Source organism: Canis lupus, chromosome 26 (genome assembly GCF_003254725.2).
Source record: "Canis lupus dingo isolate Sandy chromosome 26, ASM325472v2, whole genome shotgun sequence".
In the NCBI taxonomy this organism is placed as follows: Eukaryota; Metazoa; Chordata; class Mammalia; order Carnivora; family Canidae; genus Canis; species Canis lupus.
Window position 1 is genome coordinate 10,210,363 of NC_064268.1, and position 27,217 is coordinate 10,237,579.

The 27,217-nt window shown below is 39.4% G+C and overlaps 1 protein-coding gene across 7 annotated transcripts in view; it reads right to left on the reverse strand.

Annotated features, from left to right (window-relative positions):
• Positions 1-27,217, reverse strand: part of HECTD4 (HECT domain E3 ubiquitin protein ligase 4) — a 188,891-nt gene that overhangs the window by 113,578 nt on the left and 48,096 nt on the right. For all 7 annotated transcript variants that reach the window (XM_035706730.2, XM_035706727.2, XM_025474006.3 and 4 more), the window contains exons 2-7: positions 22,139-22,656; positions 17,981-18,070; positions 17,242-17,372; positions 14,077-14,185; positions 13,251-13,389; positions 9,872-10,042 (exon numbers count right to left, since the gene is read on the reverse strand). In XM_035706730.2, coding sequence (XP_035562623.1) covers positions 9,872-10,042; positions 13,251-13,389; positions 14,077-14,185; positions 17,242-17,372; positions 17,981-18,070; positions 22,139-22,656 — 1,158 coding nt within the window. The remainder of the gene's footprint in view (positions 1-9,871; positions 10,043-13,250; positions 13,390-14,076; positions 14,186-17,241; positions 17,373-17,980; positions 18,071-22,138; positions 22,657-27,217) is intronic.

Consider the following 27,217-nt stretch of genomic DNA (forward strand, 5'->3'; position numbering starts at 1 on the left):
AATCAGACTGAGAAAGACAAATATTGTAATGATCTCACACTGGAAGATAAAAACAAAAAAGAAACTCATAGAAACAAAAAATTGTAGTTGCCAGGGGCTTTGGGTGGGAGAGATGGGAAATGTTGGTCAAAGAGTACAAATTTTCAATTAGAAAATGAATTAAGTTCTGGGGATCTAACATATAGCATGGTGACTACATATAGTTAATCACACTATATACTTAGATGTTAGTTACTAAGAGCCTATCTTAAATGTTACCATACACGCAGACACAAATGTGGTAAACATATGAGGTGATGGATGCTAACTGGATTATGGTAATCATTTCACAATATATACATATGTCAAATCATCACCTTAAAATTATATTTTATTTGACAGCAATACTTCAATAAAGCTGGGGGGTGAAGGAGAGTTTCAGGGCTGGAACACTTTGAATCATCTACTGGAAATCCCTCATTTTATAAGCTTTTTTTGTCTGGTTTGGCCAAGGCAGTTCATCAGAGGGCTATGGCTAAGACCTGTGATTTGTCAATTTTGAAGAAAGTGTCTTTATTATCCATTCAATAATTTAAAATTTCAAAAACAGGGACACCTGCGTGGCTCAGAGACATGATCCCGGAGTCCCGGGATTGAGTCCCACATCAGGCTCCCTGCATGGAGTCTGCTTCTCCCTCTGCCTATGTCTCTGCCTCTCTCTCTCTCTCTCTCTCTGTATCTCTCATGAATAAATAAAATCTTAAAAAATAAATAAATAAAACAAAATTTCAAAAACAAAGTTAAAAATACTTCAGCCTCTCCACAGTCTACTTCACTATCTCTCTCTCCTTTCTCTTCTTTTTTTTTTTAATGACAAACCTCTGGAGAGAACTAGCTGTTCTTCTCATGTTACCCTCTTCACCATACTCAACCAATTCCACTTGCCTTCACTTCTCCAAACCCCCACAACTGCTCCTGCTAAGGCTACCACCCATTGCCTCCATATTCTCCATTCAACAACTTCTTTCAGCTTCAATCTTGACTTCTTTACAGAATTCAATGCTATTAACCAAGTTCTCCTTTTTATAAAAATTTACTTGGGTGCCTGGCTGGCTCAGTCAGTGGAGCACGAAACTCTTGATCTTAGCATAAAGATCACTAAAAATTCACTTAAAAATTTTAAGCCCATTTTTAAGCTTTTAAAACAAAAAGATGATAGAAAGCAAGTCTTGCTAGGGGCAACTAATTTTTTTTTTTAAGATTTTATCTGAGAGAGGGAGTACAAGAAGGGGGAGGGGCAGAGAGAGAGAGACAGGAAGACTCACTGCTGAGTGTCTAGCCCGACATGGGGCTCAATCCCAGGACCCCCAGAACCATGACCTGAGCCAAAGTCGGATGTTTAATGGACTAAGCCACCCAGGCGCCCCAAGGCAACCAATTTCTGATATTCCATTCATCCAACAAATATTTTGTAAACACCTACTGTGTGCCAAGCATTGTTCCAAGTGCGGGGGACATAGCAGGTAACGAAAGAGACGAAAATCCCTGCCCTCCTAGAGCATTCTAGGCCAAGGAAAGTCAACAGATAAGCAAATAAATGGATAGTAATGAGTTATAAAGAAAAATAAAGCAGGGTAAAATGGATAAGAAGGGATAGGATTTTATTTCATAGAAAATGTTTTATTTATTTAGAGAAGGAACACGTGTGTGAGTGGGGAAGGGAGGGGGTAGAGGGAGAGAGAATCTCAAGCAGACCTGGAGCTCAGCATGCAGAGCCCCACACAGGGTTTGATCCCATGACCCTGAGACCATGACCTGAGCTAAAATCAAGAGTTGGATGTTTAACCAACTGAGCCACCCAAGCACCCCACATATAAAATGTTTTCTATAGAATATAAGAAAGATCTTTCTAATAAGGTGCTTATTTGAACAGAGATCTAAAAAAAGTGAGAATAAGCCACATGGTTATCTGTGAGAGGACAGCCCAGCATGATAGCGTCGAGGTGGGAGCACACTTGGTGTGTTAGCAGGTGAGCAAGGAGGCCAGCTGTGGCTAGAGTGGCATTACAGAGCTATAGTTGCAGACAGTGGCAGGTGAAGAGGGGGCCCCTTGAAGGTTCAGCAGACAGTACTTGCTGACTTAGACACGGAATTTGGGAGGGAAAAAAGGACTCAAGAGTGACACTAAAAGTCTTGGGCACCTGGGTGGCTCAGTCAGTTAAGATCTGACTTCAGCTCAGGTCATGATCCTAGAGGTCCTGGGACTGAGTCCCTTGGTGGGCTCTGCACTCAACAGAGAGTCTGCTTGTCTCTCTCCTTCTCCCTCTCTATACCTCCCCCTGCTCATACTCTCTCTCAAATAAATAAAATCTTTTTAAAAGGGGATCCTTGGGCAGCCCGGGTGGCTCAGTGGTTTGGCACTGCCTTCAGCCCAGGGCCTGATCCTGAGGTCCAGGGATTGAGGCCCACACTGGGCTCCCCACAGGTAGCCTGCTTCTCCCTTTGTCTGTGTCTCTGCCTCTCTTTCTCTCTGTGTGTCTCACGAATAAATAAATAAAATCTTAAAAAAAAAAGGGGGGGGGGGATGCCTGGGTGGCTCAGCAGTTTAGCACCTGCCTTCAGCTCAGGGCATGATCCTGGAGTCCTGGGATTGAGTCCCACATTGGGCTCTCTGCAAGGAGTCTGCTTCTCCCTCTGCCTGTGTCTCTGCCTCTCTCTGTGTCTCTGGTGAATAAATAAAATAAAATAATCTTTTTTAAAAAAGAGTAGCACTAAAGGTCTCTGGCCAGCACCTGAAGGACACAAATGCCATCAATTAAAATTGGAAAGCTTCCAGAAGAGCAATTCTGGGGTAAAATCAGGAGTATGGCGGAGGGGCGTATTTATCTGGCAGTGATGATCAGACTTCCAACTGAAAAAGTCTCATATCCTGTGCACATACAAATAAACACCCACATCGATATGCAGCCAGAGCTCTAGGGACAGATTCTGGCTGAGCAGCAGATTTGAGCACCATCAGTACATTGAGGTGTTTAAAGCTCCATAACTGTAGGAGCCCAGCCACGAGGGAAGAGCAGACAGCAAGAGAAGGCCTCCTGGAAATAGGTCCGGAAGCACATACTTGTTGAGAGGTAGGGAAGGTGGGGCTGGGCAGGAACAACCAGTGGCAGAAGCCCTGTGAGAGGTCCCACAAGCCAATTGAAACAGTTTCAGGAATGGGGGAGTGATAAGCCACATGAAAATACTGCTAAAAGGTCAAGTAAAAAGACAACAAGGTCGACCTTGAACTCAGTAACGTGCAAGACACTGGCAAATGTGGAAGAGCTAGCTGTTCTGGTGGAATGGGGTGCGATACAAGACCCATGGGAGCAGGCTCAAGAGCAAACAGAAAGACAGAACATAGAAACAGTAATAAACTCTTTCAAAAGTAGTGCTATAAAGGGAAGCCAAAGATAGGAGAGTGGAGGTGAGTACGGGTCAAGGGAGGTTTTTTATTTTGTTTTACCTACAAGACAGGATATCCTCCAATGTATTTGTATGCTGTGGTGAATGATCGTTGAGAGGAAAGCTGTTAATGCAGGAGGACAATTGCAGAAGGAATCCCCTGACGCTCACCCCCGCCCCACCCCACCCCCGGCTTAACTTTTATTACACAGCAGGTAGTGAATACAGTGTTGTGAACCTAGCTTTTTGTACTAAACAATGTAACTTGGAAATTAGTCTACTTGGTCTATGCACATCTGCCTCATACTTTTTAATAGCTATTCAATGTTCCATTCCACAGAGGTACCATAGGCAGTTGGCCAGAGATCTGTGTTTAGTTTCCCAAGTCAGCATCTTAGAAGCTGCTAAACTAGTGGCTGGTGGTGCTTAATTTATTTGATGAAAAATTTCAAACGTACAAAAATAGAGAATAGTCTAATGAACCTCCTTCCAGATTCAACTATAATCTAGATATTGCCATACCAGTTTTACCTATCGCTTTTTTCTTCTTAAGCGTTTTAAAGTATACCTCAGACAAGTAATTCCACTTCTGAATATTTCACTACACATCTCTAAAGATGTGAACAATTTATAGAACCACAATGCCATTCACATACTTTAAAAACAAATTAAAAATAATCTCTTGGTTTCATTTAATATTCATTTCAATTTCAAATTCCAAATTGTCTCTATAATGCTTTATAATGGTTTGATTCAGACTCCAAAAATGATTCAAAGGTTGTTCATTTAATCTAGAGCAGGTTCCTTCACCAACATTTCATTTTATGCCACTGACAGAGGCTATTTTAGTTGTTCTATTTCCTCCGTGGCAGGGATGGGCTTTTGATCGTAGAACTATATGGCTAAAAATATCTTTGTGGTCTTCACACTTGATTGGACCCTTTGGATGACTTAACTTCTGGGCTGGAAATCAGTTTCCCTCAGAATTTTGAGAGCATGACTCTGTGTATCCAATAATGCTAATGAATAGGAGGGTGCCTTCCTTATTTCTCATTTGTACATGATTTTATCTCTAGAGCTTCAGAACCTTCTCTTTACCCCTGATCCTGTGAAATTTCAAGATGATACGCCACAGTGTGGGGCATTTTTCATTCACTAGGTCAGATACCTGCTAATCTAAGACACCAGGGTCCTTTAGTCTGATGTTTTTCTTGTATTCCTTCTTTGATCACACTGTCCTTTTTCTTTCTGTTCTCTTTTGGGAACTCCTATTACTATGACTTTAGATGGATTGCTCCTTTACATTTTTTATCTCTTCTCTCATACTTACTGTTCTTTATTCTATTCTGTTCTATTTTCTGGGAGATTTCTTATCTTTAACTCTTTTATTTTTTTTAAATGTTGACAACCATAGTTTTAATTTCCAGGAGCTCTTGTTCATTTTCTGATCTTTTCTCATGACCTCCTGTGCTACTGTATGAATGCAAAATCTCATATCTCACATAGAGTTTACAAAGTTATATTCTACTCCTATTGGCTATATTTTTAATTTTTATACTGGAGGCTTTCCTCATTGGTTTTATTTTTTTTAATTTTTTATTTATTTATGATAGTCACAGAGAGAGAGAGAGAGAGAGAGAGAGGCAGAGACACAGGCAGAGGGAGAAGCAGGCTCCACGCACCAGGAGCCCGATGTGGGATTCGATCCCGGGTCTCCAGGATGGTGCCCTGGGCCAAAGGCAGGCGCCAAACCGCTGCGCCACCCAGGGATCCCTCCTCACTGGTTTTAGAAATCCTTAGTTGTCTGCTTTAAAAAGTCTTTTTGGGGGGATGCCTGGGTGGCTCAGCGGTTGAGCATCTACCTTTGGCTCAGGGCATGATCACAGAGTACTGGGATCAAGTCCCGCATTGGGCTTCCTGCATGGAGCCTGCTTCTCCCTCTATGTCTCTGCCCCCCTCTCTCTCTCATGAATAAATTTTAAAAATTTAAAAAAAAAAGGGGGGGGGATCAATGGGTGGCTCAGCGGTTTGGCGCCTGCCTTTGGCCCAGGGCGCGATCCTGGAGTCCCGGGATCGAGTCCCACATCGGGCTCCCGGGATGGAGCCTGCTTCTCCCTCCTCCTGTGTCTCTGCCTCTTGCTCTCTCTCTCTCTCTCTATCACAAATAAGTAAATCTAAAAAAAAAAAAAAAAAAAAAAAAAAAAAAGTGGGGCAGCCCGGGTGGCTCAGTGGTTTAGCACTGCCTTCAGCCCAGGACATGATCCTGGAGACCTGGGATCGAGTCCCATACGTTGGGCTTCCTGCATGGAGCCTGCTTCTCCCTCTGCCTGTGTCTCTGCCTCTCTCTCTCTGTCTCTGTGTCTCTCATGAATAAATAAATAAAATCTTTAAAAATAAATAAATAAAAATAAATAAAGTTTTTAAAAAACACAGTATTTTTTAAATGTGCACCAAAATAGTAACAAGCTTCCCCACGCACCCATCATCTGGCTTCAATAATTAAAAAAAAAAAAAAGAAAGTTGGCAAAATACTGATAATCTATTTATTTTCCCCTCCACATATACCTCTCCAAGGCTTGGGGTTTTGTTATGTTGGGGTTTTTTGTTTTGTTTTGTTTCTGGGTGTTTTGGGGTGTGTGTGTGTGTGTGTGTGTGTGTGTATCTCCTGTTTTTTAAACGTTCAGCCCTAATGAGGAATGCTGTGCACACGGTTAAGCCTTGCTTACTGGAAGACATCACTTGTGGGTGATTCACTAGGACAGCAGACCTTTTCCTTAAATGAACCCCAGTGTCTGTACCCGGAGATCTTTTTTCCAGTCATTCAGTTTCTTCAGAAAATAAAATAGTCTTTCGCCTGGGCAGCCAGTATCTGAGCACAGATGTGTACACCAGCAAAGGGGAAGACAGTTCTTTTTATTAACTTTCAGCCTATGCCCCTCTTGCCATGCATCCACACCACACCTCATGCTTCGAATTCCCAGGACTCTCCAAGGTTGGTAGGGGTGACTCATCTCTCTTCCTCTTGGATTTCCCCTAAATATATATGCACTTCAAGTCTAGGCTTGCCCCACACTGAAAGACAGGAAGGGACACTATCTCCATCTTCTGAAGACGAGGAACAAGAGATGCAGCCTAGAGCTGAGGAACAAGAAATACAGGTTTCACTGCAAGTTACAAAGATAACCAAAAGAGGAATTAAAAAGAATAAATATATTATGAGGAAGAAAAGAGGAAGGATTAGACCAAATCCTCATCTATCTCAGAGAGGAAAAAATATATATATGGAGTTCACAAATAAAAAAACAGTAATAAGCTTTTTACTTAGCGAAATGAAGACAACCAATAGAAGAATGAAAACCGGAAACCATTAAAATGAGTACATATGAGAACAACCTGTGGCCAGCATGAGGGGCTTTCTCACTTTCCATGATGAACCTAGATGTGCAGAGCACCTGGATGGCTCAGCAGTTGAGCGTCTGCCTTTGACTCAGGGCATGATCCCAATCCCGGGATCGGGTCCCACATCAGGCTCCCTCCTTAGAACCTGCTTTCCCCCTGCCTGTGTCTCTACCTCTCTCTGTCTCTCATGAATAAATAAATAAAATAAAATCTTAAAAAAAAAAAACAAAAACAAACCTAGATGTGCTACCTAAAGCTCTAGTTCATGTTTGTGGATTTCTTTGATAGTTTTTTCTTTTAACTTAAAAGCATGTAAGAGAAAGGGGAAATTCTTCAATGTTTTCCCACTATACTTAGGATAAAGACCTGAATCATTTAGCCAGCTGGTAAATTTGTTAAAAACAACAACAAGGGGCACCTGGGTGGCTCAGTGGTTGAGCATCTGCCTTTGGCTCAGGTTGTGATCCCAGGGTCCAGGGACAGAGTCCCACATCAGGCTCCCCAGAGGGAGCCTGCTTCTCCCTCTGCCTATGTCTCTGCCTCTCTCTGTGTGTCTCTCATGAATAAATAACGTCTTTAAAAAACAACAAGCTTTTCTGACAATTAGGAATACATGTTCAAATAGTACAATCTCTAGCAGACCAAAGACTCATTGTAGCTGGAACATTTTGTTAAAGAAGATGATTAAAAAAAAAAAAAGAAAGAAAGAAAAAAGAAGAAGATGCTTAAACTGTGAAAACTAGATAGAAAAAGAAGAGAATGTACCTTACAATACTAGACACCTGACTGATGGCTGACTGGCTGATAAACTTCCCAGCACAAATTTAAACCCTACTAAAATGTATTCAAAAATTACTTCAGTGTTTATTTTTTTCCTAGGAATGCGAATTTCTTCCCAGAAGGAGGCTGTAAATTACATCACTAAAAAAGGTTTTGTCACATATTGGTTTGGGGCAATTTCTTCTTTTATAGGCCTCTACAAATACTATCTAGACCAGCACTGTCCAACAGAACTTGATCTTCAACAATGGAAATGGTCTAGATCTCTGATGTTCAATACAAATCCAATCATATCTGTGCATAATTATACCTGACCATGGAAAAAATAAGTACCTCAAATGCATGCATTTGCACTGGTGATTCCAACTGCACAAATCTTTGTGCCATCTATGTATATATGTACTTTTTACATGGATTGACATGCACAGACACCATTTTCATTCAGTATGAACCTTGAGGCTGCTGCCGTTCTCCCTCTTAACCAAACCAATGCCTGTGTAAACAGCCTGGAGGTAATCCTTGAAAAATTGTTTCATAAGTCTTTCAAAAGTTGTTTTGCATAAATGTTAAAATTTCAAAATGCTGCAGGGTAATTTAATGTATAAAACATTAGAAGTATGTACTGCATACTTAATAGATCATAATGTATAAATTCTATTCAGTCATGCTTTAGGTTTTAAGCATGAGGTTGTATACGTTTACTGTAAGTCCTTGCATCTGTGGTGCTACGTGAGTGTGAGAAGGTGTCAAGGACTGAAAATATTTTGTTGCCTAAAAAAAAAAAAAAAAAAAAGCCTGTTTGTAGGTATTTTCAATATGCTTATTTTAAGTGTCTCTCACTACCTATTACACACCATTGTTTTGTGAGTTTGTTTTGTGTGTGTGTGTGTGTGTTGTACAGTAGTTAAATCTCCACACAGAAAAATAAATGTCCTGAATTCTCATATTGGTATTCTTTATTGGTTAATGTATATCAGGCATGTAATTTATTCATAAGTGTAGAAGATGTTTCTAAATGTAAATGTGTTTTTTTTTTTAAGGATTATACTAAGGTTTCTTTAATTAGATGCGGATTGTTTAGGCATAACTGTAACTTAAGAATGAATGTTAAATAAAATATACAGGTTTATTTTCTTCCTTATAGAAAAAAAGAAAAAACAAATCCAGTCATATGTGGCTACTGAACCCCTAAAGCATGGCTAATGTGAATGAGCAACTAAAGTTTTAATTTTATTTAATTCTAATTTAAATTTAAATAGCAGTATGTGGCTATGGGCTACACTGCAGTAGACAAGTGCAATTCTAGACTACCATGGTTCCTCCTCTCTTACACTAAGCTCTCCCCTCTACATTCTAGCCACCCAGGCCCATTGTCATTTCCTAAAATACACATGCTTGCTCCTGCCACAGAGCCTTTGCACCTATGGTCTCTTCCTCCTAGAATATTTGATTCTCCCCCACTCCCCAACTTCTTCATCTGGTTAACTACTACTTTTCCTTCACTACTTAAAATTATCCACTTACTTGCTCACTTGTTCATGGTTAATTTTTTATCACTCGACCACTACCAGCCCAACCCACCCACTAGGCAGAACACAAGCTCCATTAGAGCAAGGATCCTGCTCACCTTGCCCATCACTGTAGTCCTACCACCTAAAGGCAACACGGCCTGACTCACAGTAGGCATTCAGCTAGTATCCACTGAATGAATGCGTTCACATGATTTTAATCGTCTTCACTATCAGAGACTCCCAATGTGTACAATAGCCCCAATCTTGCCACTGCGTTTTAGCTCCATGTTTCCAAAAAGCCCCACAAGCATTTCTACTTAAAAACCCCACTGCCTGGGATCCCTGGGTGGCGCAGCGGTTTGGCACCTGCCTTTGGCCCAGGGTGCGATCCTGGAGACCCGGGATCGAGTCCCACGTCGGGCTCCCGGTGCATGGAGCCTGTGTCTCTGCCTCTCTCTCTCTCTCTGTGTGACTATCATAAATAAATAAAAATTAAAAAAAAAAAAAAACCACTGCCTACACATCAACTATTATTATCTGCACTCTGTTGCCAGATTAACCTTCAGAAAGCTTGGCTCTGTCTCTGTCATACAACACCAAACAAAACCTTCAAAGAAATCCAAAAGAATAACCAATTCTGAGGCAAAAGTAAACACACTGTACATACTCCAACTTTTTCAGGTCCTTTGTAAACCAATACAAAAAGAAGCCCAATGGAAATTTCTTGCAACACCACAAAATGAGAAAGTGAATCTCACCACAAGCTCAAAAATGTCCATGAAGACAGAATGTCCCTTAGGTGTTTTCTCATTCAGACTGGCAGGGGACCAGATCCAGTAGAAGTAAGTACCATCTGAAGAAAGGTGCACAGTGCTCAGGGTGCTGCCAACAGGGAGATGATTGGCTGGCATTGGCACCATCTGGCACACCTGGACATGAGAGGGAAGAAAGTTTCATTAGTGCAACATATAACTTCCGATGAATTCTATCAGTTCCTCACCGATGCTATTATTCCAAAATCAGAATTCAATAGGTTTCCTGGTCAAAATAAAACAGGTATTTCTAACAGGTGAAAATTACAGGACAAAAATATAAAAATTCTACAATGGGCCATGTGAGATAAAAACAGGCCAAAAGTATCTGGATCTGCTAAGCATGTATGTTTTATCAAACATTTATTTAAAACAATGCTTTAGGGCAGTCTGGGTGGCTCAGCGGTTTAGTGCGGCCTTCAGCCCAGGGCATGATCCTGGAGACTGGGGATCAAGTCCCATGTCGGGCTCCCTGCATGGAGCCTGCTTCTCCCTCTGCCTGTGTCTCTACATCTCTGTCTCTGTTTCTCATGAATAAATAAATAAAATCTTTAAAAACAAAACAAAACAAAAAATGCTTTAGAGAAATAGTACTTGCTAAAATTTCCTTAGTAACTTTTCCTTAGTAAGAATTTCAGATAATTAGTTATATTTAAAAGGGCAGGGATCATCTCACATTTACTTTTATATCCCAACACCTAATTCTGAGTCTAACTCAAAGTTACTTAATAAATGTGGAATGAAAATAAAATAAATAAAATAAATAAAATAAAATAAAATAAAATAAAATAAAATAATAAATGTGGAATGAAGTGGAAAATGGGCAGAAGGAAGACAACAAGGGAGGCAGAGAAAGGAGTGAAGGGGAAAGAAGAAAGTGAACAAGCAAAGGCACATACAAGACCCTCACCCAGCACATGTGGGCTTACTGAGATGAACAATGTCCATCAGGAGGAAAAAGACAAAACACCTAACCTCTGTATCAGGCATGAAGCCATGTTTCTAATACTAACCATCTTTTGGTTTCAGTGTAACAAAGGAGCTTTGCAACATTTCACATTGAATGTGTAATTACATACTCATTTTCACTGCCAGAGAAAAGCCCTTAAAAAAAATGAGAGAAAATGGGGACCCAAAAAACTGCTAACTAGGTTTTTCAAAAATGCTGAGGGTAGGAGCAGAACTGAAAATCCCCAAATAAAAATAATTAGAGAAGGTCAGATGCCTTCGGTAACAGTAAGAACCACTTTCAGTTACTCCATCTCTTGGGGTGAGTAACTCTTATTCCCAAGGTTACTTCTGACCCTTGAACTTATTTCATATGAGCTTTTTTCCAGACTTGTTTTGTCTATTTCAAAAGTTAAAAACTAATGTCATTGCTGTAACCACATTTTGGAACTTAATAGTACCACGAAATCTAGAACATTGACAGCTACTGATTCACCTAAGTTACCTCCAAATTGTTCCAATGCACATCACCTCGTTAGTGACAACACGGTTTTCTTGGACGAAATTGAAGTTTTTGCAACACAGAGGAAATGGACATTGCCTCAAATAAAAACCATGTCCCAAGATTTAACATCCGTTTAATTCCTAGGCTTATGACTCTACTTCAAATAAATATAGGACATATTCTCATCTGTCTGCATTAGTAATAAAAAATGAAGTAAAAAAAATGAAGTGAACTGGGCATCAATTTGTTTTTTATTCACTTAATTATTATTATTTTTTTAAGATTTTATTTATTTATTCATGAGAGACACAGAGAGAGAGAGAGAGTGGCAGAGACACAGGCAGAGGGAGAAGCAGACTCCATGCAGGGAGCCCGATGCGGGACTCAATCCTGGGACTCCAGGATCACGCTCTGGGCCAAAGGCAGGCACTAAACCACTGAGCCACCCAGGGATTCCCTCACTTAACAATTATTAAGCAGCTACTGTGTGCTTTGGAGATACAACAGTGAATAAGACTCAGTCCCTGTTCCCCAGAAAAGGCACAGTTGAGTGACAGACAAAAGGAGATGTAACATCCCTCGAAAGTTCTGCATAGGGACACCTGGGTGGCTCAGGGGTTGAGCGTCTGCCTTTGGCCCAGGGCGTGATCCCAGAGTCTTGGGATTGAGTCCCATATCGGGCTCCCTACGAGAAGCCTGCTTCTCCCTCTGCCTGTCTCTCTGTGTGTCTTTCATGAATAAATAAATAAAATCTTAAAAATAAAAAAAAAAAGAAGAAGAAAGTCCTGCACAGACTACTCCCAGGGCATTCACCCCACAGATGGGAACTCTAACCATTCAGTTCATCTTTGGTTGAAAAGCAGAAAGGTGTATTGTAAAAAGTTCAAACTTTAGTGCTAAGAACCATGTTCTTATGCTGCCATTATTGTGCAGCCTTGGGCAAGTCCCTTAACATTAGAGCTACATTCCCTCTCTCAACAATAAACACTTGCCAAGTGCTTACAATATGCCTAGCCTCAGTTGCCTTGTCTTAAAATGAAACTGCCATACTTCTACCCCACAGGTAGAAGTATATGTAAATTGCCTAGATCAGGGCCTGGCACAAGGACACTGATAAATGACAGTTACTATTATCAATCAAATGCAAGGCACTGTGCTATATCCTGAGCCCACGAAGATAGGTAAGATAGGGTCCAGACTTAAAGGTATGCATGGTAGTGAGGAAGAGACAAGAGCAGGTGATTTCAGCATAATGCAGCAAGTGCTATGATAGAGTGCTATATTTGGAAGCACTAAAGATGAGCTCCAAATCCCTAACACATAATGATTTTATCCAAACTCATTTCAAGGCTCCCATTCCCACAGAAAGGCTGTTTAGAATAAATCAAATAAGGAAATGATGTCTTCCCAAAATAGATATGGCAAAAGAAAAAAAAAAGACAGCTAGTATGTATACCATTTTTGACACTCTAGAATTTTTTGGATCATAAAAGTTTGTTGATGGCCTTAGAATCTCTTAGAGAGCACATTCACTCAGCTCATGTAGGAAAACTCTAAGATATCAGAGGAAAAAACAGAATGCCCAAATGGTGACAATTAAAAGGATGCTACCTATGATGGCAGGAAACTAGATCAACTGTGCTCTTATTCCTTCTGAGGAGGTCAAGAACTTCCCTCACTGTCTCCAAAATACAAAAGACAATGTCTTGTTTTTTGTTTTATGTTTTTTTCTTTCTTTCTTTCTTTCTTTCTTTCTTTCTTTCTTTCTTTCTTTCTTTCTTTCTTTCTTTCTTTCCTTCCTTCCTTCCTTCCTTCCTTCCTTCCTTCCTTCCTTCCTTTCTTTCTTTCTTTCTTTTTTTTTTTTTTTTTTACCTGAAGGGTATTCTGGTCAATGACCTGGAAAAGGGAGTGAGGTTTATTATCAAAAGATACAGGCCGGTGGAGAAGATTGCCACTGCCAAAAGCAACCCATCCTGGTTCCAGCTCCTCATTCCGGCAGTACACAAAACCTCTGCAGAGGAAAAAAAAAAAAAAAACGGTATACAGGCTAAGAAGCCAGGCAGTGTTCAAAACCACACAATGAGCTACAACAAACAAACATTTTCCACCTAATTTTTAAAAATGACTAAGTATGCAAAATATTTAAAGAAGAGTAAATATACTACATTAACTTTGAGACAAACTACAACAAATATTAATTTTTCACAACAAATTAAAGAGGAGAAAAAGTTGGGGAAAAAATCTAATTAAATATATATATATAAGGTTTTCAAACTGTGGTTTCTTCTGGCAGCAATTCACAGATCTTATACCCCAAATGTAAAACACTGCTAATCCAACGTGAAATCCAAGTACAAAAAGGCTTGACTAGAAAAATGTCCATTCATCAACATGGAGAAGTCACTAATATTACAATTCCAATCATAGAAGAATTTCTGGCTAGAAACAATGACTTGAGGGCTACCAAGCTCTTTAGAGTCAAAACAAAGCCGAAATGCATTAACAGAACAAGAGTCTACTAATCCAAGAAAACCCAAATTACACGAAGTTGTTCAGACTTATTTAGTAAATAGTCAGTCTTGGCGAGGGATGGGGGGGTGAAGGGTGGTATATGCATCCCAGGTGTCTTCTTCACAGAGATTTGTATAAAGAGGGAAATGTTCCAGCCAAATTATTCAGCAAGTTCCGTGCAACTGACCTGAGAGTACCATGTAATCCAGACCCCAATTTGCTTACTCCTCTTCCAACTGAGTTAGTAGTATACAGGTAAAGACCATCTGCCGTGAGACAGCGCCCCAAGTCAGCATCTGAAATAGTTTTTTCACAGGTAAATTATATACATGCTTTTTCTAATGAAATTATAAACGTGCTTTTTCTAGTGAAAAAGCCATTAGGAGGTGGAGTGAGAGATAATCTCTTCTCTCTTTAGAAGATAAGCACTTCTAAATAAGTGCTTCAATGTCATTTCCAGGAAAGATGGCTCCAACCCCCAAATCAAACATCTAAAATGCATGTGGGATCAGGAACCAAGATCAGGGAAAGAGGTCAGAGAGTTAATAGCAGGAGAACTTGGTTCTGCCTGCCAGAAGTTTTCTTCTTTTTTGAATAGCAAACATAGAGTCAAATTTATACCTTCCTAATTCTAATCTGAAATGATTCGGACTACAGTACTTTCACTAATGATTCTATAGTTAAAAGGTGTGAACTTTTAAGAGCATTGGCACTTATTAGTTGACCTTGGGCCTTTTTGATCTTCAGTTTCTTCATCCATAAGATGAGGATAATATGTACCTAAAGAGTCACTGTGATGGTTAAATGAGATAACACAAGAAAACATCCATATACTCTCTGGTACAAAAAAAATGTTCCAGATAAATGGCAAATGACATTATATTGAAATACTAATGAAATACATGAAACTAAAATCTGCTTCTGTAGACTTCCCATCCAGCGACTGTTTCCCCTTAGCTATATCCTCAGCCAGCTAAAACAGTATCACTCTGCAGAAAACAGTTTACTAATTTAACCTTCTAAAGAATCTGTCTTAAAAAGAGAGCTTATAAAACTTTCAGTATTTTCATAATCATTTCACTATGTTTATCTACTACTTGGCATATTAAAGGAAATGCACAACACAGCACTCATATTAGTAATGAGTATGCTGTTAAGAATTCAGTCTACTGGGTGCCTGGGTGGTTCAGTCAGTTAAGCATCTGCTTTTGGCTCAGGTCATAAACCCGGGGTCCTGGGATGGAGTCCTGCATCAGGCTACCTGCTCAGCAGGGAGTCTGCTTCTTCCTCTCCCTGTGCTCCTCCCCCTCTGCTCATGCGCGTGCACTCTCTCTCTTAAATAAATTTAATTTGACTTAATTTAAAAAAAAAAGAATTCAGTTTGCTAATCCAAGACAACTAGAACTTGTAACTACTGATTTCTCAAAAAACACGTAAAGTGAGTAATCATTTTTAAAATATTGGGAAGCGTGGGTGGCTCAGCAGTTTAGCGCTGCCTTCAGCCCAGGGTGTGATCCTGGAGTCCGGGAATCGAGTCCCACGTCAGGCTCCCTGCATGGAGCCTGCTTCTCCCTCTGCCTGTGTCTCTGACTCTCTCTCTTTGTGTCTCTCATGAATAAATAAATAAAATATTTAAAAATAATAATAAATAAAATAAAATATTAATTTCCCTCCTTAAAGATTTTAACCTGGAACATATAAATATCTGTTTATTCACCCCTCTTTAGATTGAGGCCAAGGCTTTCTGAGGAGTCGTCTGACACAGTGTGGTAGCTAAAGGGACAGATTAAACCAGACCGGCCTCAAGTTGATACCTTTTGAAGCTGAGTGACGAATACACAGGATTGACTAAAGCATTCTTTCAACTTCTATATCTGTCAAATGTTTCCATATTAAAAAATAAGATTATTTTTCTTGTAATAATTTAAAAAGTATTCTCAAGGTAGAAGCAAAATTAAAGGTACAAGAGAGTGAAAAACAAGTATATCAGCTTAATTCCATCATCCTCAGTAAGAAACTACTCCAAGGGAAATATTTAAGTAAAAATGAGAAAATAAAGGGAATTTGCTTTCGTCTGAAGATGTCAATTTCAGCCTATAATATTTAAGAACTTTTTGGATATCACAAGCTTTTTGCTTCTCCCATGGACTCCAGTTGCATCATATCCAAAAGTCTTGCCTGCTCCTCTTATGAGCTCACATGACTATTTGTTACAACAGTAGATATGAACAAGACACAGGCCCCGGGATGAAAGGTGCACAGGGCTCCTGCTGCTTAGACTGCACCCCTTGTCCTTCTGGTTGCCCCAGAAGTCTGCCCCCATCAAAGGTTCTATATATATATATGTGCTGCCGAAGGGAGCACTCCATCATAAATGAAAGAGTGAGTAGTAGAGTAGGCTCTGAATCCCATACCTAATTAACATCAATTTCTTAGAGATTCATTTGTTTTTAAATATCTTTAAGTCTTTCAGTAAGAAAACTGAATATTTTAAAAACAATTTCCTAAGGTGTTTTAAATTTCTATTTCATCAATTATGTAATGTTTAATGATACAATCATAATAACAATTCCAACAACAAACAGCTTTGAGAGCAGGGTGGACTCCTGGCAAGCCTGTGACTCCACAGGTGGGAGTGGCAGTGCACACACTGCCTAGAAGTGGCTGGCCTGCCATGCCACAGAACCACTCGCTACATCTACCACGCACAAAATGGAGAGGCCTCCTTCATCCCACAAGTCAGGCAAATGAAAGTCAATTAAGAGAGTTTCTGCCATTTTCACAGAAATCAGAATAAACAGATATGGAATACATGTGAAAGTGTAAAAACATTTTAATCCAACCCATTTTATTAAAGGAGATCTTAATTCATGCTCCTTTGAACAATTCCTTCCTCTCTCTCTCTTTTTTTTTTTTTTTTTTTTTTTTTGCACTTTTAGGATGGGAAGGTTCATCCAAACCCCCCTTGATAAATTACTAAAGGAAACAGTAAACAGCATCAGGCTCAGGCAGCAAGATCTGATATTCTGTTCACAGATATAAAAATTCAACTTGAGGCTCCCATGCTCAAACACAAATACCCAGGAGTCAACTTAAGTAATTCTGCCTCCTTGGCTAAAGTATATGGATGATACTGTTTTCTTGCGATAGCAAAACCTATCCATTTTCTTACCTCACTGAGTATCAGCTTTTACACTTTTACTGATAAAGCAGACAATGAACATACTGTATAGGAACCTAGTGCTTTTAATTAAAAGGAACACAGTTCTATCAAAATCATTTGCCACAATGATCTAAAACCACTCTCTTCACATCTTAATTTCAATCACAGGAGCAAAAACCCTTACATTACCTTTATTTTCAGAACTGGAGCCAGTGTTGCTATCTGGTGCAGGTAACATGTCTTCATACCCCCATGATACTATGTGCTTGCCACCGAGCAAACAGGAGGGGGATCCAGGCCCCCCTTCCAAAAGTAACAGCCTAAAATTGGGGAGATGGGAGAATCATAAAGACACTAAGATTATCCATTTCAGCAAGAAAATGAAAGTAATCTTACAGAGCACACAACTAAAATAGGCTTATACAAATATATATCTGGAAAAAATATTTGTTTTTAAATTTAAAAATTACAAAGCAGTACTTATAGAAATGTTATAATAAAAGTACAGCTATGTGTACAATGTATAGGTTTTATATATACATTTATATATACATGGTGTGAGAGTAGGATATGAAATGAGGAGGCACTTATATCAAAACATTAGGAGTGGTTATCTTTGGATAATGAGATTATGAATGACTTTCAGTTTCTGCTTTACACCTTAACATATCTTAAAATCTGTAATAAGAATTCATTATAAGCTATTACATTTTTGTAAAAACCCACAAAATAAAAAATGAGAATCAGCATACCCTAGGAACACTTGCAAAGAAAGAAAGATGAGATAAAAATTTTAAGATGAATATACTTATTTTAAAATACGAATCATTCATTGATAAGGTTAGCAATCTCTTATTAAAATTTTATTACGCACAAATCTCCCTTATGTGGGGAGGGGGGGGGCTAAGGATCCAAAGTGATAGCTTACCTATATAGTACATCAGCTACAGGCAAGGACCCCAGATCAGTCTGTTTCTGTAACAGATGGACCGTATGGACAAAAGTTTTCAACGAGCCTCTAAAAATAAAAGGAGGGAACAGAAAATCGTCAAAATTAAGCCAAACAGGGGATCCCTGGGTGGCGCAGCGGTTTAGCGCCTGCCTTTGGCCCAGGGCGCGCTCCTGGAGACCCGGGATCGAATCCCACGTCGGGCTCCCGGTGCATGGAGCCTGCTTCTCCCTCTGCCTATGTCTCTGCCTCTCTCTCTCTCTCTCTCTCTCTCTCTCTCTCTGTGACTATCATAAATAAATAAAAATTAAAAAAAAAAAAAAGAAAGCAAAAGATGTGGAATAATCCATTTAAAAAAAAAAATTAAGCCAAACATGATTCATCTTATTAACCATGTGAGAGGGTGCCCAAAGGGGTCTATCTGCTTCTGCCGGTCAGAAGACTGTTGTACCAAATATACTAGATTCTTACAGATTACCACTGGCTCATACAAAAAAGTCACTATGTGAGTGGCACCAGTTATGCCAATTAGTACGTTCTCCTTGCATATGTAAAGGTAAACAATTTTCTCCCCAAAATAAAAGTTCAAAACCTAAAGATCAAACACAAAAAACCATGTGGCTATTATGCTTGAGTACTGTTTCATAAAGTCCTTCTCTAGTCTAGAGGAGAGATTTTATAGAAGGGGGCTATACTTAAAGTCTGACAGTGTTTCCAGGCTTTGTTTTTAAATATCTTTAAGTTCATCCATTTCTTTTTTTTTTTTTTTTAAGATTTTATTTATTTGAGAGAGAGAGAACATACAATGGGGTGGGGGAGCGGGAGAGTGGGAGAGAGGGAGAGAGAAGCAAAGTCCCTACTGAGCAGAAAGCCAGACACAGGGCCTGATCCCAGGACCCGGAGATCACGATCCAAGCCGAATACAGACGTCTGAGTCACCCAGGTGCCCCTCAGTTCATCCATTTCACATAACATCTCCCCAAACCCCATCACATTAAATATGACTGCAAAGGAATATTTTCAAATAATATATATATTTTTTATTAAGTAAAGTCTACCCCCAAAGTGGGGCTCGAACTGATGAGCCAGAGATCAAGAGTTGCAAGCTCTACCGACTGAGCCAGTCAGGTCCCCTCAAATAATAAGTATTTTGTGCTTAGAGGTGTTCTGCTTCCCTTGCTGTGAAGCATGTGACTATAACGCTCGCAGAGCTTATCATTACCCAATTTCCTTTTGGTTCTCAAGGCTCAAGACTCTGAGAAATCTAGAATATGGTCAACAGGATCTTTTTATTTTTTTTTTAAGATTTTATTTATTTATTCATGAGAGACACAGAGAGAGAGAGGGCAGGGAGAGAAGCAGGCTCTATGCAGGGAGCCGATCAGATGCAGGGAGCCGATCAGCTTGGCAGGGCTTAGATCAGATGGGGGCTTAGGAGCCATAGGAGGACTACATTTTATTCTGAAAGCATGATTCAGTCTGGTAGGTTAACTATGAAGTAGGTATGATCTACTTCATAGTTGGTTTAATGGTCTTAAATGTTTCAGTGTGCTTTAGCCCCTTTATTTTAACCTCACTGCATGCCTGGGAGACAGCCCTGTTGGACAGATGAAGAAGCAGAAATCCATAGGAATTAGATGACAGGGTTGAGATGGGGCAGTTGGTGAGTGGCCCAACTCTCAACTTGAGCTTTTAGACCCTATCTGCTGCCTTCCCGCTTTATACTATTCTTTAGTTTTGATTTTTTGAACACCAGAGATAGTGAAAGGGGCAATTAAGTGGACTTTAAGCTAACTCAGTCCAGTGTCAGATCTTCCATTTCTTTTGGGGTTGAGCCATATGATGATACCTAGCAGTGAAAGCCTTGGCTGGGAGAAGGCAGTGTTCCAAAGTCTGCCTATCTGAAATAGGTGATCATGTAGTTCATAAAATGTTCTGTGGTGATTTATACCTGGGATCTGGCCAGGTAAGTCCTGTGCATTTTAAAAGCACCTTCTTTTAGATCTTGTTGACCAGGGACACCTGGGTGGCTCAGTGGTTGAGCCTCTGCCTTTGGCTCAGGGCGTGATCCTGGGTTCTAGGATCGAGTTCTACATCAGGCTCCCTGTGGGGAGTTTTCAAAAAAAAAAAAAAATCGGTTGAACAAATAAATATTGTTATTCCCTCTGCTCATGGTCTCACTCTTTAAATTTTTTTTTTAAATATTTTACTTATTTATTCACAAGAGACACAGAGAGAGAGGCAGAGACATAGGCAGAGGGAGAAGCAGACTCCCCAGAGGGAGCCTGATGCGGGACTCAATCCCAGGACCCCAGGATCACGACTTGAGCCACCCAGGTACCCCTCTTTAAAATATTTTTTTAAAAATTGTTTTTGGTAAATTTTCTCAAAATGGGATTTTTTTTTTAAGATTTTATTTATTTATTCATAGAGACACAGAGAGAGAGAGAGAGAGGCAGAGACACAGGCAGTGGGAGAAGCAGGGTTCATGAAGGGAGCCCAATGTGGGACTCGATCCCAGGTCTCCAGGATCACACCCCAGGCTGCAGGCAGCGCCAAACTGCTGCGCCACCAGGGCTGCCCTCAAAATGGGATTTTTAAAAGATTTATTTATCTATTTGAGAGAGAGAGAGAACGTGAGCATATGCATGGGTGGAGGGGAGAGGGAGAGTCTCAAGCAGACTCCTCACTAAGTAAGCATGGAGCCTGACATGGGATTTCATTCCATGACCCTAAGATCATGACTTGAGCCAAAAATCAAGAGTCAGGCAATTAACCAAATGAGCTACCCAGGTGAGCTGAAAATTTGCTTTTAGATAGGATTATCTTTAGACAGTTTTGGAATGTCGATCAGGTCATGACCTGAGCCAAAAATCAAGAGTCAGATGCCCAAGCAACTCAGCCACCAAGGCACCCCTCCAAAATGGGATTTTTATATTAATAACAAATCTATTTAGGGCTTGAAATGGTCTTCTACAAATGCAAAATATCAATCCAATATAAAGCCTTTCCAGGAAAACTAATTTCGGTGCTACACAGTAGGGTCTCCAGAGTTAAGCTCATGTCAGGATTTCCACAATCTTCAGAGTCTTCAGAGATCTAAAACTAGGCTATGACAGTTTGCTCAGGGCAAAGAAACTGACAATAAATACTGGTGCCATTTTGCCTTAAGAAAGCCTGAGATTCAACCATTTGAAGGTCAACTTTGAAACCATAAAAATAAGGGAAAAAGTCGTCTTATAACCAAGAACTTCATAATCCTCCAAGAAGAATTTTCCCACATACGCTTTGCTAAAAAAAAAAAAAAAGAGAGAGAGAGAGAGAAGAAGAACTCAAAATTCTGAAGGGAATAGGACAGATTAGTGACATTAATTAGTGACAGTAATCTGTCAGACCACGGTCCTAATTGGTCTCTAAACAACTAGCTTAGAGGAAAGTAAGGGCAGTGAACCTTTTTCCTCACAAAAAATGTGCCAATGATCATACAGGTTACTGGGCAGGAGAATATAGAGACCCTCTCCTGTAAAAACACTCCAACATTTCCTATTGCTAGTAGTAGATCAATAACATCTGCTTACACCAAAGGATGGCACACTATTAAATACAGACATAAACAGAGAGATCTTTCAGTTAAATTAATGGAGACAAGCATCATGGTCAAGAAATATAATTTGTGACCAAGTCTGTGTGACTGAGTCTAGGAAATAACCCACTCACTTGCTGATACACTCCTCAAAGGCACCCACGAAATAAATTAAAAGCTCTACAAACTTTCTGACGGTCCTTCCAGGATAAATACAGATAGGCCATCCTCCATTAACTACTGGATGTAAAGCACTAATCATCTAGGGGGGTGAGTAGATAACAGCCAAGGGTTGGCTCTCCCTTTTAAGCTGTTTTAGCTTTATCACAGGATGGCAGACAGCAAATACTTGAACTTAGGCTCCAGCTCAGGTTCCTGGTGCCAAGCTCTGGTGAAAGTATCTTATGTACTGCTGATGAGGTGAAATTCAATACTGCCAACAAAGGACTACTGATGTTAAGACTTCCATCACATATGCTTGCCTCTCACTCACTCACTCACCCCTGGCAGCAGCGGCCACGAGGTCACTAAAGAGGGCTTTTGATGGTCCTTACCTGGCACATGCCAAAGCCACCAGAGCAGCAGCAGCATTTTCTTTTTGTTTATGTGGGATGTGTCGGCCTGTGTCAGAAGTGTCCTCTAGCCAAGAACACAGCAAAGTTTCAATTCCATTGAGACAGTCAGCAGGCTCCTTGGTCAGGCTCAAAGGCTGGCAGTCGCGAAGGCAGTTCAATAGCACCTCAGCAGTTATGTTACAGAGAGAGGGGTCCGTTCTGCTCTGGGACTGAATGAGGGGGAAGACCAGCAGGAGCCCCATCCGAGATGTGAAGGGAGCTTGCTCGGGTTGCTGCAACAAGCCCTGGCGTTTGAGCAGAGCCAATGTTTCTTCATCACCCGAACTTTCTCTTTCATGCTGTTCTTCCAAGGCCAGCTGGCGCTGGGCATTCCATAGTCCTCGCAAGGCATTCAGGCGGTATTCTAGCAGGCGGGCATAGGCATTGCTCTGATTTCCACAAACAGAGCGCAAACGTTCAGCTAATTCCGTTGGGTTCTTGGTCTCAAATGTTAAAATCTAAGGGAAGAAACGATAAAGAAGTTGGTACGTACTGTTTTCACCATGGCTTTCATCTATAGAAGCAAATATATCCAATGGTATCTAAAAATATTCCACATAAATCATCTTAATTGTAACCCAATATGAAAAAATGTGCTGTAAAGCCAGGTATTTGCTGATGGAGATATTTTTTCAATGGCATTTCTGCTAGTGTTCCAGTTAAAAGTAATATCAGACCTAATTCAAAGAACCGAAATCATGAAAACAGTTAAGTATTGAAGTCAAAAATTAATTCAAGTAAATTTTTTTTTTTTTTTTTTTTTTTTTAGAAAACTGAGGTACAGGTCTTTATTAAATGGTCTTAGGTTATAATATAAGTCTCTACCTCCCATTACCAGGTGGATTAGAAGTGAAAAGAACAAAATTTTATCCTCAGAATCAAATATACCTACCCATAAATGATTGATATTGTATTATTCTTTAATTTTGAAGAACACTCCATTCTTACTACTGCTAATCCATTTTCAACTGGTGACATGGTATAGATTTATTCACTTCATATTGATACAGGAATCATACTATTTTCTTGCCAAAATATACAATTAATTACCAGGAGGCCTCTAGATTTTCAGCAGTTAGGGGAATAAAACCATTAAATCCTTAACGAAAAGAAAGGAACCAGCTATCAAGATAGAGAATTTAACTTTATGATGCAAAAAGTTTATGCATATAACTTCAACTAGGTTAAAATGAACAGACTATTGTAAACAACAAAGGAGGGCACTCTGGGGGCACGCACAATGAAACAGACTATCAGGCGCCAAAGGTATCTGGTTCTCAGTAGACCAGAAAGTCAGGGTGAGAAGAGGTTTGAAATAAAAGCAAAGAAAATTCTGTCATGACACTGGCACTGACATTTTAAAAGGTTATAGATCACTTTATTTCTCTCAGAAACCTGCAAAATACTTTTACTACCTCAAGTTTTGCCCTTAAAAACTGTTAGCCCCATAAAATAACAAAAACTTGCAGAACAATGTAAACACTGTAACTGCCTCACTTAGCTATACACCAAGTCACTGAACTGAAAAAATGTTCAGGTTAAACAACAAGTTCTGGGGCGCCTGCTGGCTCGGTCCATAGAGCAGGTGACTTGATCTCAGGGTTGTGAGATCAAGCCCCATGTCGGGTGTGGAGCCTACTTGTAATAAATAATTCCAATTCAAACAATGTACTTTATTTATTTGAAAAAAATGTTCATAGTGTTTCCAAAAAAGGTGAGCAATCTGAACTTCAGTGCCAGCCTATCAGATCAAAATTAACATCCAAATGCCTTAAGATTTCAAGCTTAGCAACAAGAAGGAATACTGATACACGCAACTTCAACGAATTTCAGTGACACGGAGTTGAGTGAAAGCAGCCAATTTCAAAAGGCTGCATCTGTAGGATTCCATTCATAGGACTTTCTGTAAAAAATAGGAGAAAACTATAGTGATCTAGAAGAGATCAGTGATTGTCAGAGGTGAGGGGAATAGGCAGGGTATGAAGAAGTTTTTTGTAATGAAGAAATTATTCTATATTCTGGTGGTAGTGGTGGTGATGGGGATTAAATCCATATGTGTGCTAAATTCAGAGAACAGTACATCCCCTAAAAAAAAGTCACTTTAACTGTATGATGATTTTTTTTTAAGATTTTATTTATTTATTCATGAGAGACACAGAGAGAGACAGACATAGAGGCAGAGGGAGAAGCAGGCTCCATGCAGGGAGCCCGACACGGGACTCCATCCCAGGACTCCAGGATCACATCCCGAGCCAAAGGCAGACGCTCAAGGGCTGAGCCACCCAGGCATCCCTGTATGACGATTTTTAAACAAATGGAAAAAAGTTCCAACCAAGCTATATCTGTGCTCAGCTAGGTATCATGGGTAAAGCTATATTGCAAGTCATATTAAAATTAATAACTAGGGTAATTTTTAGTTATTTTAATACAACAGGAACAATGATTAAATACCTTTCCCCATCAAGTCATTCCAAACTATATTTTCCTACCTTTTGACTGAATTCAAACACAAATCACCATCACCCTTTTGATTATTTTTCACATTGCAGCAGATAAACTAACCAGAGTTCAAAAAAAAAAAAAAAAAAAAAAAGAGGGATCCCTGGGTGGCGCAGCGGTTTGACGCCTGCCTTTGGCCCAGGGCGCGATCCTGGAGACCCAGGATCGAATCCCACGTCGGGCTCCCGGTGCATGGAGCCTGCTTCTCCCTCTGCCTATGTCTCTGCCTCTCTCTCTCTCTCTCTCTCTCTCTGTGTGACTATCATAAATAAATAAAAAATTAAAAAAAAAAAGATCACATTTCAAGGGCAATCATCTACCTTGAAGCTGTAATCAATATCCAAGGAAGCGAGACTGCCTTTTTTTTTTCCTTTTAGGATCTCCCCTCAAAAACCAGCCTCTTCCATTAAAATCAACAGAGTGAGATGTTTTTCAATGTTGCTAAAAAAAAAAAAAAAATCACAAAACCTTAAGTTTGTCTTCCCAGTTATGACACCTAAAACAAAATTTGTTTTTTAAGAGCATTCCAATATTGGTTTTGTGATTTCCACCCAATACAACTCCTTGATATAAAGTACATATTATATTTGTGTGGTACATTGATCATCTACTTAGGTTATATGCAATAACTACTAAAAATTTAATACAGACTTTTATTAGACCCAAGAATCAAAGAACAACCCAGTAACATTAAACCCACCTATTTCCTTTTATTATCAATCTTAAAGATAAGTGGTTCTAAAATGTGATATTTTATGGTTCATAAAATGATGTTTATGACATCATTAAGACTAGCTGAAAAAATAACTATAAAATGCCTCACTTTTCTAGTGATTCTATTTTTATAAGTAATTCACTTATATTCTGGCATTCCACTTGAAAGACAAATATTCTGAAAGGATTTGAGTTATAATTAACCAAATATTATATGATATACACACTTAAGTGACTTATGTTTATTGATTTAGCAGTATCTAAGGCACATTATGCTTTCAGAAATCCATTAGACTACTCAGCATTATCCATTCCAACAGCCCCTTGTGAAAATTAAGAATTGTGTGCTACACTGCTGTTTTTCAGAATTCTAAGTTTGAAGGTCATGGCTGAAAAATCATTTCATAAAGACATCATACCTTTGAGTTTTAGTACATCAGCTATAAAGGATCTATTCTGGTACTTATGAATATTAAATGATTTGTCTCAGATCCTCATATAAAACCACTGCTCTCAGTAACTGCTGTTTAAGAAGATAAAAAGACCAGAATGTTATTAGAAAATGAGTATTTCTCTCTTTAAAAAGGGGGAAAGCTATTTAAGCAACAGGGAAGATCCTCGTCCTCCTTAATCAGAAGGAGGGCTCAATGACTGTACTTCGGTGATAATGAAGTCACCCAATGAAGGGAATGACTTTCAAAGCAACCTGTAGCCTTAATTTTTATCATACTTGACATACAAGTTTAAGCTAAGACAACAATAATCATCCTGGAAAGCCTAACAGAAGGTAGGCAAAATATTCTTTGCCAACCAAATCTGACTTTCAACAAGACTACAATATTTGATGTAAGAGCAATTACAGAGGATCAGCTCATTTCAGCCCATTTCTTTCCATTTTCCATGTGGAAGAATACAAGAGCATGTACCTGCCAGTCATGTGAAATGTGAAATGTCAACATATATTTTTTTTTTCTTTTTTCTGTGTGTGTGTGTGTGTGTGTGTGTGTGTGTGTGTCAACATGCATTGCAAGTAACTGCCATAGTGAGAAAAAGCACAGAGGGGCTTTTGAAGTAATAGAGAATGTTACATAAAAAGGAATTATCTAAACCAGTAATTAACAGAAAAGATACTGCATGAACTACAGTATTCCTCCAATTTTAAATATCAATTTCACCATTCAGAAAAGAGAAGTCTCTAAAAGGGTTAAAAAATTAAAAGATAGGGCAGCCCCGGTGGCGCAACGGTTTGGCGCCACCTGCAGCCTGGGGTGTGATCCTGGAGACCTGGGATCGAGTCCCACATCGGGCTCCCTGCATGGAGCCTGCTTCTCCCTCTCCCTCTGCCTGTGTCTCTGCCTCTCTCTCTGTGTCTATGAATAAATAAATAAAATCTTTAAAAAAAAAGAAATTAAAAGATATATTAGAGCCTACCTCTGAAAGAATAGAAAGTAACCCCTTTCTAAGAACTTAACCTAAAAAAGTAAATGTGCAGAGATATTTGCTGAAGTTTTATTATAATGGAAAAAGAAGAAATAATCTCAACACCTAAAAAAGAAGTGTTCGGGGCACCTGGCTGGCTTGATCAGTACCATGTGTTACTCTTGATCTTGGGGTTGTGAGTTCAAGCCCCAGTTTGGGTGTAGAGATTACTTTAAAAAATAAAATCTTAAAAAATAAAAATTAAAAGGGAAGTGTTCAATTAAAACATATGACAATGGAATATTATGCAATAACTAAAAAATTTTAAAACCAAACCAAAAGCAGAAAAATCATATATGTTCTATAAATAGGACTATGTGAAACATG